At 42.3% G+C, this 15,632-nt stretch overlaps 1 protein-coding gene across 11 annotated transcripts in view; it reads right to left on the reverse strand.

Annotated features, from left to right (window-relative positions):
* Nucleotides 1-3,334: 3,334 nt before the first annotated feature.
* Nucleotides 3,335-15,632, reverse strand: part of CPEB3 (cytoplasmic polyadenylation element binding protein 3) — a 191,917-nt gene continuing 179,619 nt past the window's right edge. For all 11 annotated transcript variants that reach the window (XM_053207281.1, XM_027062622.2, XM_027062626.2 and 8 more), the window contains one exon: nucleotides 3,335-7,198. In XM_053207281.1, coding sequence (XP_053063256.1) covers nucleotides 6,971-7,198 — 228 coding nt within the window. In that variant the 3' untranslated portion in view covers nucleotides 3,335-6,970. The remainder of the gene's footprint in view (nucleotides 7,199-15,632) is intronic.

Below are 15,632 nucleotides of genomic sequence, written 5' to 3' on the forward strand. Positions count from 1 at the left end.
TGGCAGCCAGGGCCCGTCCCGCACACGTGCTCAGCGGGGTTACTATGGAGCCAGGAGGCTGCTTCCGGCGACCGTCAAACAAGGGCGGGGCGGGGCGGGGCGGGGGGCTCCCGATTTCTACCCCTAGAAGTAATAGGCTCCCGCTCACAAAGGCGCCATTCCCTTCCCTTCCCTTTTCCCCCCTCCGCTCCCAAGAGTCAGGACAGCAGAACCTTTTTTGCCAGGGGACGAAGGTGGGGTCCGAGTCAACCCAGGAGTCTGAAAGTCGTGTTCCATTTGGTAGTGTCGGAGGATATATTTTTAGGAAATCAGATATAAAAGGGACCTGAAACCTAATATTCTTCTCTGCCTGTTTTGGAGGGGGCTGCAAGGGGGATCCTGAGGTCCAAAGGTCAAGTGCGGCCTGACGGCCAAGCTCCGACTCCGGCCTCCCGCGTCGGTGCCGGGCTCTGGGGCGCTCTGCTGGCGGCGCACGCGGGGCCCGGCGACCCGAGCCGCCCCTCCGGGCGCCGGGGGCAACCGCGCACCAGCCCGGTTTAGCTTACCCGCAGGGCGTGTGCGCGACCGGGCGCCCCGAGGCCGCGGTCCCAGGGGGGACGGAGGTAGCCTGCGGACGCCCCCAGCGGCCCCCCGCCCCTTCCGGGAGCCGAGCGCCCCGCGCGGCTCTGCGCGCTCCCGTCGGGGTGGCTTGGTGTGCCGGATCCGAGCAGCTGCTGGGATCCCCTAGGGGCCAGAGCGCTGCGCCGCCGCAAGTCCCACCGGCGCCTCCGGGCGCCCCCGTACGGCCCTGGGTCGTGGCGGACACCCGGGGAGCTTAAAAACACCGCGCCAGACCCCACCCCAGACCAGTGAAACCAATCTCGGGGGTGGGACGACTCCTGCACCCGCAGTTTCTAAAAGCTCTCCGAGGGATTCTTTCGTGCAGCCACTTGTGATCCATTTTCTAAAAAGATTAAATTTAGTGCCTACGAGAGAGCTTCTAGCGCGTCCAAAGGAGATACGGGATTTTAAAGACCCACTTTCTGAAATGATCAGAGAGAGTCTAGTGTAAAAATTAAGACAAAAGGGGCGTACTTACGTTTTCATTGCCTTTTCTTGATTCTGATTTTGCGGAAAATTGATTTCAAGTGCTGGCATAAAAACCCAACCGCCCCTCTAAAAACCTTGCCTTAAATACACGTGCATTGTGTTAACAAATACCTTCCTGTTTCAAATATGCTAAAAAAAAAAAAAAAGTGGGTCAGAGAAAAGGCGAATTTTGCATTAATCTGCTGTAATTCGTCCCCCAGCACCGCCCCCCCCAAGGCCAATCAAGCACATTCGAATGCGCAAATGTTCCCAGATGCAATCCATATACTCCAGGCTATTCCTTAGCAAATGCAAAGGATGACAAGCGTCCGTACTTCATACAACTATATTTAATAAGTTGTTATTACAGAAAAAAAATGAAGTCCAAACTACAAAGTTTAAGCAGTTGTAAGCAATAGCTGCATTGAGCTCCGTGTGTAGTCACAGTACTGCAGTTCCATACAAGCAATATTAGTCCAAGCCCCAAAGGCGGAAGCTGAGTAAGGGTTACTAGCAAAAACAATCTAAGAGAACAGGTAATAAAAGATACAATACATTTAAAATTAGTTGTTAGTTGAAAAACAAATACAGAGATCTTAGCTGTGAACACTCTAAAAGTTATGTCCATTGTTTTGACAGCAAAAATACAAATACCTAATACTTTATACCCCAACAGAACTATATCCAGAAAAGAAAAAGAGCAGAAGTTATCCTGTATTAGCACCCGAGTTTTCTACTTGTTGCCATTAATTCCATCATACAAATTTAAACGTCCCCAAATCACATATCCACTTCTTGACCCATTTTGGGGTATAAAGTCAACAGCATTAATTATAAAATACTCTGTGGTAAAATGGAACACTATTGCAGCTGAGATAGAGAAGTTTGGTTATTATAAAAAAAAAACAACAGAAAATGTTAGCTGACATACCATACAAACCGGTGAAAAGGCAACAATCCATACAAATAAGCCAGTTTTAACAAAAAGATACTTTTTTTTTCACTAATCTGTGACTAATCTTTCATTCAAACCTTGCAAGTAGAGATGTCACAATACTCAATATTTAGGTAGGAGCTTTACCCAGTTAAATGCCATTTTGTTGCTAATATAATAGATAAAATGAAAACTAGCAGTTATTTGCTAATTGCATAAATGCAGTACACTCTGCATTAGCCCATGCCTCACTAACAAGCTATAAAACACAAGAAATAGGCAGAAATCTAAGCATAATCTTTATACCACTAAGCAAGAATTTTCCAATTTTCTTCTGTTCCTAATCACTTATTTGTAGTTAATGTAAAATTCCGACCAGTAGTACCCAATTTGAGTTAAAATTTAACATCACAACTTGATCTAATCTATATATTATTTACAAAACTGAATACATAGAGCATACCCAAGAGCCAACTCTGGACACACGTTTCTCCAAGTTCTTGATAACCTCGCCTCCGTGGCAACGGAGCCCGAAGAGGCCATCAAGGACTAGTAGAAACACACCATCCGTCTAGAGCAAGTCATTGAATGTTCTGTTTACGCAACACCAGTTTTGCAGTTGTAGAACTTTTTTAGCGTGTTTTAATTTTAGGTGCCGTGACAATGACACGCTGCCTCAGCAGCACAGCTTCAAGGTGAGGTGGGTGGCGGAAAAGAAGCGGGAGGGCAGAGAGATCATGCTCGGAGTGGCCGGATGTTGCCATGGTAAGGGACAAACAAGGGGCACCATCACAGGGGGCAGGTGGGGTGGTGGAGGAAGACGAAGTCTGAGACCGGCCATAGACAGTGGTGACGTCCGAGTGTGCCTCCTCAGCACGCTACCGGCATCGGCCAGGGAGGGAGGTCAGGGAAGACCCCGCCATCCAAATCTAACTACACAGAAGGTGGCGCCCTCTCTGCGGCTTCCTTCCCCCTTCAGTCGTCACCACTGTAAATGCCTGGGCAGAAGGCACCGTCTCACACAGGGACAGCAGTTGGTGGCCGATCTCTCTCTCTCTCTCTCATACACACACACGCACGCACGCACGCACGCACGCACACAGGACACAATGGAGTTAGAGGGGAAAAACAATGAATCATTCTGTTGACCTAGCCGGGTTTTCAACCTGGTGGTGGTTCGGTGGGGGTGACTCCATTATCAGGGCCCCAGATCTGACTGCACCTGGTGTTGTATAAATCCACTGTGACATCCCTAGAGAACTGTACTGTGACATCCCTAGTCTTACACTAAACCACTGGAATAAAGGAAAAGGCTTGTCAAAATCTCACATGTTCTGCTCATTCTGTCATTTTATTACCCAATTATCCATTACATTTTCCAATCACTTTACATAACCAACCATGTTCATCGTTGTCACACTATTGTAAACCACATCAGCAAGTTAATACATAAAGCTTTGCATTTCAAAAAACTAGACACTTTAGTAACAATATTACAAAGGTTTTAGCTTCAAAAATAACTGAAAATGAAAAAAATAAACTTTTAAAGAATTAGCATCATAAAATTAATTTATTCCAAGTAAAAATACAAAATAATATTATGACATTGACCAGATATGAAAGTCCCTCCCAGAAACAACTCTATTAATGATTGAGAAAGCACTCCTTAAAGAAAATACGAAATAAAATGAAAAATATGTAAATATGTTTAATTTTTTTCTTAGCAAAAAATCTTTCTAAAAATAACAATGAAAATTTGTCTCAGTACAAAGGCTACATTACTATTGAAAAAATACCAGCATGAAGAAAAGGTACATATTTGACAGTAGAAAAATGATTTCAGTGAATCACAATGTCTAAAGTTTGCAATGAAAATAAATCTGCAATAAAGATTTATGCCTTTTTTCTTTTCTTTTTTTTTCTATTTTTTATACAAACAGTACAAACAGTATTGCACATAACAACAAATAGTCGAGGTTAGGTTATAGCCTTCAAAAAATCGACTAGTTCAAGTGTCACGTCAAGGAAAGGCCACAACAGGACCTGTGATACCCAGGGGCTTCCCAGTCAAGTTGCAGGTCAGAACACCTCTGTGTTTTAAAAAATAATTTTTTTTGAAGGACCCTCTCTTTTAATATAACATTAACAACTTGGGGGGCACATTTATTTACAAAACAAAAGGGAACATGTTATAATTTAATAAACTAAAAAAGTTCTCTTTAAAAAAATACAAACAGAAGAACTCTTTCACAATCCTGGTCAGTCGTGCACAATCAACGCTTGATTATAAATATACAAATGAAGGGAAAGTAGTTTCCACCATCTATCCACAAACTTTCAGCACCAAAGGGAGTTTATTCTTTGTAACCTATTCTTGGTGACCATGGTTCTCACCTTCCCGTCAGCTTCCCGCTGTACAAGCTTCCAGCTTTTTTTTTTTTTTTTTAAATCTCAGTGTGGTTTTAGTACATGAAAGAGGGGTGCTTCTTCAAAAAGTGTTGCTTCTTTCACATAATTAGGTAGATTTCTGTAGGTTAGATATGATCTTTAATATTATAGTTATAAAGCTCTAACTTCTTCATTTTCAAAAAACACAAATAAGCATGAAAAAAATAAAGTTACCATCTGTTAAATCATTTTTCTTGCAGAATTAAATTAATATATATTTTTCTGAATAAACTTACTTAGAAAATATCATTTTCTTTCCTATATTTCAAAATTGAGGTATTGCAAAAGATCATGTCAGTCAGAAAGCATGCCTTTTTCCTTAAAAACAAACAAACAAAAAAATCTTCAGCCAACTTTTGAAAACTGTCTAGAATACAAAAAGTAGTAGTGCATAACAAAATTTCTTGTACAGATGAAAAAAAACCACAAACATAGAAAAAAAAAACAACAAAACAAACAAACAGAAAACCACAGCTGGGCTGGAAAAAAGCAATTATTACCAAAAAGCCCAGAGGTAACTTCAAAAGGGGAGAATTCTAATAAGCATTTTTAATCCAGTAAAAAACTATTTTGTTTTTCCTTTTTGAAAACAAACTATAGCTTGAAAGCTGGTAATTGCAACTAAACACTGGAGAAACAAAACAAAACAAAAACAAGCCATATTAACTTAAGAGACAGGACAAGGACATCACAGCACATAAAAACACAGCGACTTAAATCTATTCTGCAGTGTCATATCCAGTCAGATTGTCCCCAGAACTCCAAAACATAGGAAGAAGATTAAAAAAAAAAAAAAGAAAAAAGAAAAAAGATTTTACATAGTCTCACAATCATTGTGTGTGTTTATATATTACTATCTGCAGCCCAAGAGTGAAGGCTAAAAAAATGTCCACGGTAGTACTAGCAGGCCTTAGTTCTATTCAAGCTTTACAGGATAAATCCAGGGAATTAAGTAGTTACTTTCTCACCCAGACAACCAGCCCTGCCCAGGCCGTCTTATTGTGGATAGACATTTCTTTAGCATCGCCATCACGCAACTTTCTTAAAATGTGCCTAGCTTGTCAATCTGACAACTTATCTCTATATACTGTATATATTCCTAGTGTTTGTAAGCTAAGATGAGCTCTTTGGTTTTCTGGACAAGGTCTGAAGCTATGTAAAATGGTGCAAGCACTAGGAGGTTGTAACTAAGAGCTCATGTGTTAGTTAATAATATACCAGTTATGAACTGTCAAGTTCGTTAATGTCTGACACAGAGGCTTTAAACAGTTAAGTTTGATCACAGTTAGACATAATCACTTTACTATATAAAATAAATTGCACAATATATAACAGAGCACCGCAAAGTACTTCATCTACCGTCCACAAATTTGCTTTAAGATATCCTACACCTAGGTTTTATATTGGTTGTAATATAGGTCATTCTGTTATGGGCTCTTCCTAGTTCAGAAGCATTCCATTTATTGAGGCATGCCTTCCTCCAGTCAATTACCAATTCTTTGAGTGAAAAAAAACTTTTAAAAAAAATCAGTATTTTATAGCTTATATAGATTCTTAATTTGTGCATTGTGGGAAGGTTTTATACTAGACATTGGATATAAAATTTATTGCATGCAGCAACCTGATTAAGTAAACATGCAGTCAGAAATAGTGACCTTCCGTTGAAGCTTTCTGTAGTCTATTCTGATCTCCTTTCGGCAGCTGATTCTATCCCTAAATCACAGAAGTGTGTTGTTGGGTTTTTTTAAATTGATACCTTAGCCTGAAGAGAGTATTATGGTATTAATAATACCATCTTAATAGCAGCAAAAGCTATTGCAGCATAAATTTACATAACACTAAAAGATCTAACCAAAATCCTCAGCAAAACAAAATCAAACATGAAGGAAAAATAAAGATTCAGCTTATGAGGTATCCTTACATGTCAAAATAGAAAACTAAAGGCCTATTTTCATGAAGGGTTACCCTTACTCTAAATGACCCCAACTAATGATTGCTGAATTGTTGTGAAGTTTTTGCTACATCTGCCACCTACTCACGAGTATTGCCTTTGGTAAGTCTTCTCCTAGGGGCGACTCTCTAAGTTTCTGAAAATAAGTGCATGCTCCAGTTCAAAAACAATTGGAACAACAACAACAACAACAACACAACAACAACAACAACGTACAACAGCAAAAAAAAAAAAAAAAAAAAATCACAGACATCAACCTGATGGCCGCTGATGAGAATGGCAGTCTACGAGTGACAAATCAGGGGTGAGAAATTAAGGTACCAAGCAGACAAAGGTGTGAATCAAAGTGCAAATCAGTACCGTTATACACTCTGCAATTCTGCATTATACTGGACACTGAGTTCAGTAATATGACTGTAAATAATAGTAATAATAAAAAGACCCATTTCTTCTTTAAAAATCGAGAACGAATGCACAGATTTCCAGAACACTGTAAGCCCTGAGGCCGTGCCCTCTCTTTTCCCTCCTTGTTATCTACTCCAGTACTTGTGGCTGGGTCTGCCCTGGGCTCAGCTCCAGCGGAACGGGACGTGCCGAGGGCGGTCGCCTCCCTCCTTCACCAGCGGTTTGTGGAACTCCCGCCCGGCACGGGAGTGTATGCTCGCCCAGCAGTATTCGCAGTAATACTGCAGACAGGTGACGTTGGCACAGAAGAACGGGGCAAACTTCCCACCACAGCGCGTGCCCTGGCACTCATCACACATCTGATCATCCAGCACATATGGCTTCACTTCCACCTGGACCCAAAGAGGAAAGACAGGAAAAACTGTTTAGCAAAGCTTCCTCATGTTTCTTTCTTTGAGACTTTACGATACAGCTTAATGACGTGTGTCAGTCAGACAAAGAGGTGAACCAAAGTGCAAATCAGTACTCCGAACTCAGTAGCTCGATTTACAGCTTGTGTGATCACAGGCAAATTCTTAACCTGTCTCTGTGCTTTTGTGTGCTCTATCCGTGTATCTGTGAAGTGGGCACACTTTATACCCAGACACACACACACACACATTTGTGTGTCTGCAAAACGGGTACAGCGTCTGCCTCCCAGGGTACTGGTGAGGATTAAGAGAGGTAGTATATAGGGGTGCCCGGGTGGCTCAGTCGGTTAAGTGTCTGACTTCAGCTCAGCTCATGATCTCACAGCTCGTGGGTTTGAGCCCCGCGTCGGGCTCTGTGCTGACAGCTTGGAGCCTGGAGACTGCTTCAGATTCTGTCTCCCTCTCTCTCTGCCCCTCCCCTGCTCGCACTGTCTCTCTCAAAAATAAACATTTAAAAAAGAATAAAAATAAATTTAAAAAAATAAGAGAGGTAGTGTATGTAAAAGCACACGAGCTGAATCCTGAAGGCCAGGCAGCACCTGGCCACGTGGGATGAGAGAGAGCAGGTCAGGGAGAGGCAGCAGCTGGGACAAAGCGCATAGGCCCTCGAAGGCAGGGCACAGAGTTGGGGACTGGTTTGGTGGCAGCCAGGCTGGGGGGGAAGAGTCACACTGGCTCCCAGGGCAGGCTGAGCTGTGATACTACAGTCAGGCTCTGGGCCTCAGTGTTTTACTGACAAGGCTTCCCAAAGTCTAATATCCCAATACCGGATACAGCAGACTGGAGGGGAAAGCGGAGGGGGCCAGTGAAATATTAGCTACAATAATAATTAGACTTTACACTTTTTTGGAATTTATTGTCTTAATTTCCCCCCAAAACTGGAAGCTTCAATAGAGAAGAGCTTTTCATCACAGCCCCTTAGGGCGTGTTTTATAATTTAAACGAAGCAATGCTGGGTATGTGGAAACCAGAAGCAAGGGAGAACAAAGTTACTGGAGTTTTCCCCAGGTCCCCTTCCTAGGATCTCAGACAAGGGACATCATTCAGGTTTTTATCTCAAATGTTAGAAATCAGCATGAAGGTGGCAAGTCCGTGATCAGCTCCTTCCCACACAGCCCTCCGGGCCACTGTGGGGAAGAGCCACGGATGTGGCTACAGAGGCAAGGACCTATGGCTTCGTGACGGGGGCTAACTGCCTGGCGATTCAAGATGCTTCTGGGTATAGCCAGGAGTTTCTAGCAGGACACAAGGCAGGTGCAGGAGAGGGGCAGCAGGGTGGACAGCGTGGGGCAGGCGGCGAAGAGGGCTGACCTAGAATTGGACACTCTACTTTTCCTGGCTCTCCTCCCCTTTGGAGAGTCGTCTGCTGGCCTCCTCTAGCCTTGGGCTCCAGTGCACAGGCCGGTCGGCCAGCCAGCCAGCCACTCCTTCTTGGAAGATCCACCTGAGAAGACCTGTATCGGCTCCCAGTTACTCAGGGGGAAATGTCCTCACTCTGACTCTAGTTCCCTCCCTCCAGTTTCCCCCTCCTCAACCTGACAAGTTAGTGAAGGAGCTTCTGAAAAATCTCTTGCCTTGATCTCTGCATCATAATTAAAACTGTGGTAGCTCTGGGTTCACCTGCCTGGGTTTGGATCTAGGCCACAGTAGTAGCTGTGCAAGTTTCTCTTATGTGAGGCCACTCTGAGCCCGTTTCCTCATCTATACACTGGGGGAGAAGAATGCACACTTGATAGGGTTCCTATGAAGATTTAATGAGTTAAATAACACAAAGCACACAGAACAGGCGTGGCATACCCCAAGCATGACACCTGAGTCTCAGTCCTGCTGCCTCCACACTATTCCTGGCCGTCCCACCTCATACTGACAGCCTCTACACTGGCCACAGAGCTCCAGGCCTGTCCTGGCTCAATTCTACTATGAACCTGCTGATATTTCAATGAATCTACTTCCACAATGTTCCTCTCCTGGTCCCAAGCCATTCGAATTCTCCACTGCAGGGCGCCTGGGTGTCTCAGTTGGTTAAGCATCTGACTCTGGATTTTGGCTCAGGTCACAATCTCATGGTTTGTGAGTTGGAGCCCCGCCCTGGGCTGGACGCTGGCAGCGTGGAGCCTGCTTGGGATGCTGTCTCTCCCTCTCTCTGTCCGTCCCTGGCTCTGTCTCTTTAAATAAATAAACTTAAAAAATTTTTTTTATTAAAAAATGTTATCAGAAAGTCTCTTTGTGCTAGACTTGAATTTCCTTAATTGCTCTTTTCATATTTGTATGTATTATAAAAGGCTACTGTCTTTCTTGAAGTGAACAATCCTCTGCCTATTTTTAAATTGTACTCTTTTTGTTGTTGAGTTATAAGAGTTCTTTATACATACTAGATATGAGACTTTTATCAGATATATGATTTGCAAATATTTTCTATTTTGTAAGCTGTTTTTCTTTCTTGACAAGGTCCTTTGATGCACAAAAGTTTTTAATTTTGATGAAGTTCAATTTACCTTTTTATGGTTTCAGCTTCTGTATTTAGGTTGATTTTTAGTAAATTCTGTATTTAGTGTGAGGCCAGGGTCCAACTTCATTCTTTTGCATGTGGACATCTAGTTGCCCCAGCACCATTTGTTGAAGAGACTTTTCTTTACCCGTGAATGGTACTGGCAACCTTGTCAAAAATCAATTACAAGCCCAGCCTTCCTTAACTATTTCAGTCCCACAGGGAGCTACTCCTTCTTCCTTTAAAAAAAATTTTTTTTTAATATTTATTTTTGAGAGAGGGAGAGAAAGAGCATGGAGGAGGGGCAGAGAGGAGGGGCAGAGAGTGGACACAGAATCTGAAGCAGGCTCCAGGCTCTGAGCTGTCAGCACAGAGCCCAACATGGGGCTCGAACTCACAAACCAGGAGATCATAACATGAGCCAAAGTCAGACGTTTAGCCAACTGAGCCACCCAGGTGCCCCAGCTCCTTCCTCCTTTGAATTTAACACTCCATATTGCTCCTCTGGCATTTCCTATCTATAGTCCTGCCTTGGTCAGCATCTCTCCTGAGCTTCAAACAACTTGAGGACAGAGTCCTGGAGCAAGACAAGATACTGGCAGGCCCACTATCCTAGAAGGAGGTGGAAGGAGGTGGAAGGAAGAAGGTGGTCTACAAATATTGTGGACCTCTGGGGGAATGGAGCTATTAGCTTGTAAGAGTATATCTAATCTGGCCTGATCTCCCTACATCTGAATGCCAAGAGGGAGTCAAACCGGTGGAATAAATCCCCTCTGCCCTGAAGCTCGAGGCCTACTGGTGAAGGCAGGGCATTCAGGGAACTGGAAGCATCCTGCTTTTCCACCTTCAGTCCATGAGCTTGGGACCACTTTGCTTCTACCACCCTAGAGATACCTATACTCAGTGTGTTCCAGCAACCAGATGTGATCCCCAATAAGCCTCGGTCAGGGAGAGAACTGGTCTCAACAAATAGCATTCACGCTCAGCAGAAGAGAGCTGCTGGAGGAGAAAGACGAAAGCCATTTATAATACATACAAATATAAAAAGAGCACACACGGAGATTAAAATCTAGCATAAAGGAGACACCCTAGGTGTAAAAATGGTATTGTAGTTATATGGGTTTTCCCCTCCTCTGTTTTTTTTTTTAAGAGCTTAATTTTTTTAAACTGAGGTTAAAGTCATCAAAAATTAACCTTTTTTTTTTAATTTTTTTTTCAACGTTTTTTATTTATTTTTGGGACAGAGAGAGACAGAGCATGAACGGGGGAGGGGCAGAGAGAGAGGGAGACACAGAATCGGAAACAGGCTCCAGGCTCCGAGCCATCAGCCCAGAGCCTGACGCGGGGCTCGAACTCACGGACCGCGAGATCGTGACCTGGCTGAAGTCGGATGCTTAACCGACTGCGCCACCCAGGCGCCCCAAAAATTAACCATTTTCAAGTGAACAATCCATGGGCATTTAATATAGTCACAGTGTTAGGTAACTACTGCCTCCATCTAGTTCCAAAACATTGTCATCACCCCAAAAGGAAAGCTTGTACTCCCAATTTTGTGTTTTAAAGAACTCCTTTCCTAATGATACATACTGAATTATTTAACTGAATTATTTCAGGATGAAATTATACGGCCTGGGATCTACTTCAAAATAACCTGGGGTGAGGATGAGAAAGTGGGTAGAGATGTAGATGAAACAAGATTGGCCAAAAGTTAATGACTTTTGAAACTGGATGACAGGAACACTGCACGTTGACAACTGTAACTGGATGATGGGGTTCATTAAAACATCCTCTGTACTTTCGTACGTATTCAAACTTCTTTACGATGAAGAAGTTAAAACATCTAACCCATAATTTTTTCAGGATCCACATAGGAGTGAAAACATGGTATCTGTCCTTCTCTGTATGACTTATTTCACTTAGCATAACACTCTCCAACCAATTTGACAATAAATTTCATATTAAAAAAAATAAAGCAGGGGCGCCTGGGTGGCGCAGTCGGTTAAGCGTCCGACTTCAGCCAGGTCACGATCTCGCGGTCCGTGAGTTCGAGCCCCGCGTCAGGCTCTGGGCTGATGGCTCGGAGCCTGGAGCCTGTTTCCGATTCTGTGTCTCCCTCTCTCTCTGCCCCTCCCCCGTTCATGCTCTGTCTCTCTCTGTCCCAAAAAAATAAATAAAAAACGTTGAAAAAAAATTTTTTTAAAAAATAAACCATAATTTTTTGACTAAGTTATCAGCTGAACTGAAGACGGGATAATCACTGCTGAGGTCCAGTTTAGTGGCCTAGAAGGTCAAGTGGTAGGCATATTTCAAAGCTCTGAGAAAAAAATGATTTCAAATAGTAAAAGCAAAGATGAGAAATTTTAGAATAGATTCAGGAGAACCTAACAGACGAATAACAAAAGTTCCAGAAGAAGGAATAATAAAGGGAAAAGTAATAAGCTGACAAGAGCCCTGAAACTGCATATCAAAAATACCACCAGGTTCCGTCTGGGCTGATGAGAAAAAAATATATACCACCAGGCAGATCCTGCTAAAATTTGTAGCTAAAATTTTAGAATTCTAAAGGTAAAGAGAGGGGGCACCTGGGTGGCTCAGTCAGTTAAGCGTCCAACTTCGGCTCAGGTCATGATCTTGCAGTTCCTGTGGAGTTCAAGCCCCACATCAGGCTCTGCACTAGTGGTGAGGAGCCTGCTTGGGATGGATGGATGGATTCATTCATTCTCTCTCTCTCCCTCTCTCTCTGCCCCTGCCCTACTTGTGCTCTTTCTCTCTCAAAATAAATAAACTTAAAATAAATTTAAAAAAAAATAACAAAGTTAAAGAGAAAAATGTTAACATGCTTTGAAGTGAAAAGAGCTAGTTATTTCTGCTACTAAGGATGGAAAGAAAACAGGCTGGCATCAGACTTCTCACTGGTAACAATGGAAGTCAGAACACCAAGGATTACTATTTATTAGTCTGAGAGAAAAAGACATGTTCCTCAAATTCTGTATCTAGTCAAGGTATTGTTTCTGTGTCAAGAAGACTTATAAGAAAATTAGTAGCCTAATGCATTCTAGCAATAAAAATGGAGAAAATATTCTATTCACAAGTGTAACAAAAGTGATCAATTACTCAGAATGAACCAAACCATAAAGACGTAAGACCTATATAAAATGTAAAAAAAAGAAAATAGTCTTAAAAAACACCCAAACTAAGTAGGTCTATATGTACAAATTATACGTAAGTCAGACCCTGTAGATAAGAACTAGAAACCTAGAAGTTTCAAGCTTTATTTTTATGTAAAAATAAAACATGTTTAAATGGCAAATGATACCGTAAAAAAAGTCAATAGGCAAATGATGGATTTGGAAAAAAAACTGCAGACTATAATTCATACCATACAAAGAACTCTTAAAAACTGGTAAGAAAAAGACCTACAACACAGTGGAAAATGGGTAGACAGTAATTCACCTAAGAATTTGCAGCAATCCACGGTAAAAAATGTTCACATTAGCAGTCAGGAAAAAGAAAATTAATTATGGCTTTATTCTCATCAGATCAGCAAACACCTAAAAGAGGTGATTACTACTTATCACTTGTGGATAGAAATGTGAATTGGCACAACATTTAAAAAAATATTTATTTTGAGAGAGAGAGGGAGAGAGAGGGAATGTGCGAGGGGCAGAGAGAGAGGGAGGAAGAGAATCCCAAGCAGACTCCACACCTTGGAGCCTGACGTGGGGCTCAATGTCACAACAGTGAAATCATGGTGTGAGATGAAGTCAAGAGTTGGGCGCTTAACCAACTGAGCCACCCAGGTGCTCCCTTTAAAAAAATTTTTTTAATGTTTATTTATTTTTGAGAGAGAGACAGTGTGAGGAGGGGAGGGGCAGTGGGAGAGGGAGACACAGAATCTGAAGCAGGCTCCAGGCTCTGTGCTGTCAGCAGAGTCCAGCCTGGGGCCTGAACTCACAAACTGTGAGATCATGACCTGAGCTGAAGTCAGACGCTCAACCGACTGAGCCACCCAGGTGCCCATTTTTTTTTTTATTAAAAAAAATTTTTTTAACATTTTATTTTTAAGTAATCTGTACTTCCAGTGTGGGGCTCGAACTCAAAACCCTGAGATCAAGAGTTGCACACTCCAGTGACTGAGCCAGCCGGGTGCCCCTGAATTGGTATATTTTAATTTAGTTTAATTTAATTTTAATTTTAGAGAGAGAGAGAGAAAGAGAGAGAGAGAAAGAGAGAGAGAGAGAGAGAGAGAGAGAGAGAGAAAGCAAGAGAGAGAGAGAATCTCAAACAGGCTCCACACAATGTGGGGCTCAACCTCATGACCCTGAGATCAAGAGTCCGACGCCTAACTAACTGAGCCAACCAGGTGCTGTGGTACAATGTTTTTAAAAAGCAAACTAGCAAATTGTTAAAATTAAACCTATATACACTCTTTGGCCCAATAATTCCATTGCTGGTTATTGTTAATGCTATTATCCCAATGCTTGGAAATATAACCCCAGATGAGAGGATACATATAAAGAATATTTATTGCAGAACTGTCCATGATGGTAAAAAAAAAAAAAAGTAGAAAAAAAAGTAAGTGTCCACCTATAGAAGAATGAATAAAATGTGGTACATCTACCCCATAAAATATCATGCAGCCATGAACAAGACTGAATTAATGCTCTACCTGTTGATTTAAAAGGATTTCCACAATATAGGGATGTTAAGATCAAGTGGAATGATGGATACAAACACTCACTGCAAGTGTAAAAACACTGAACAAACAAATGTAAGGTCAAGGAATAGGTTTGTGCTGATATCTGAAAATGTAATATGAATAAAACTGCACCTTCTGTCTATTCAGGCGTCCAGCTGAGCTCGGCAACAATGTTCCTTAACAACTAAGGAGTTCTGATGGATGTAGTCAACACAATACCTAGGCAGGTAAGTCCTGAAACTCCACAGTCATGGCTCCTGGCCAGAGGTACACAGTATGCCTTATTTAATCAGCTTCCTTAGAGAATAATGGATTCCCCATAAGTTACTTTTCCAGAGAGCATTTTTCCTTTTCAGTGCTCAAACATCTTGAATTTTGAGGGTTTTTTTTTCATGGAAGTCTTCCTAAAATGTACTATTTATTCTGCCCCATCTGAAGCATGGGGCATTATGAATGTCTTTTAGAGTAGTGCCAGGTAAATCAACACAGGGGGCAGTTTTCACTTTTTTCTGTCGTCCCCTTTAAAACTTGTCAGTCTGGGGGTGCCTGGATGGCTCAGTCGGTTGAGCATCCGACTTCGGCTCAGGTCATGATTTCATGGTTCGTGGGTTCGAGCCCCGTGTCGGGCTCTGTGCTGACAGCTCGGAGCCTGGAGCCTGCTTCAGATTCTGTGTCTCCCCTCTCTCTCTGCCCCTCCCCCGTTCATGCTCTGTCTCTCAAAAGTGAAGATTAAAAAATAAAATTTAAAACTTGTCAGTCTGCAATCACTTCTAATAATGCTTTCGATGACGCTTTATAAATTTGCAACTTCCAATTTTTTTTAAATCAAAGCTTTAAAATTTTTACATGTTTATTTAAATATTTTTTAAATGTTTATTTATATATGAGGCAGGGGGAGGGGCAGAGGGAGATGGGAGACAGAATCCAAAGCAGGCTCTGGGCTCTGAAATGTCAGTCAGCACAGAGCCCAACACAGGGCACCTCCGTGGCTCCATCAGTTAAGCATCTGACTTCAGCTCACGTCATGATCTCACTGTAAAGCCAGTTTTAGCACCTGCATGAAGGTGTTGATCCAAAGAGTAGAGGCTTGCTCAGAAGATAAGACATAAACAATGACTCAAAACGATTCACAAACACAGATGTTCATGTTGGCTACCACACCATCTTAA

Source organism: Acinonyx jubatus, chromosome D2 (assembly GCF_027475565.1).
Source record: "Acinonyx jubatus isolate Ajub_Pintada_27869175 chromosome D2, VMU_Ajub_asm_v1.0, whole genome shotgun sequence".
In the NCBI taxonomy this organism is placed as follows: Eukaryota; Metazoa; Chordata; class Mammalia; order Carnivora; family Felidae; genus Acinonyx; species Acinonyx jubatus.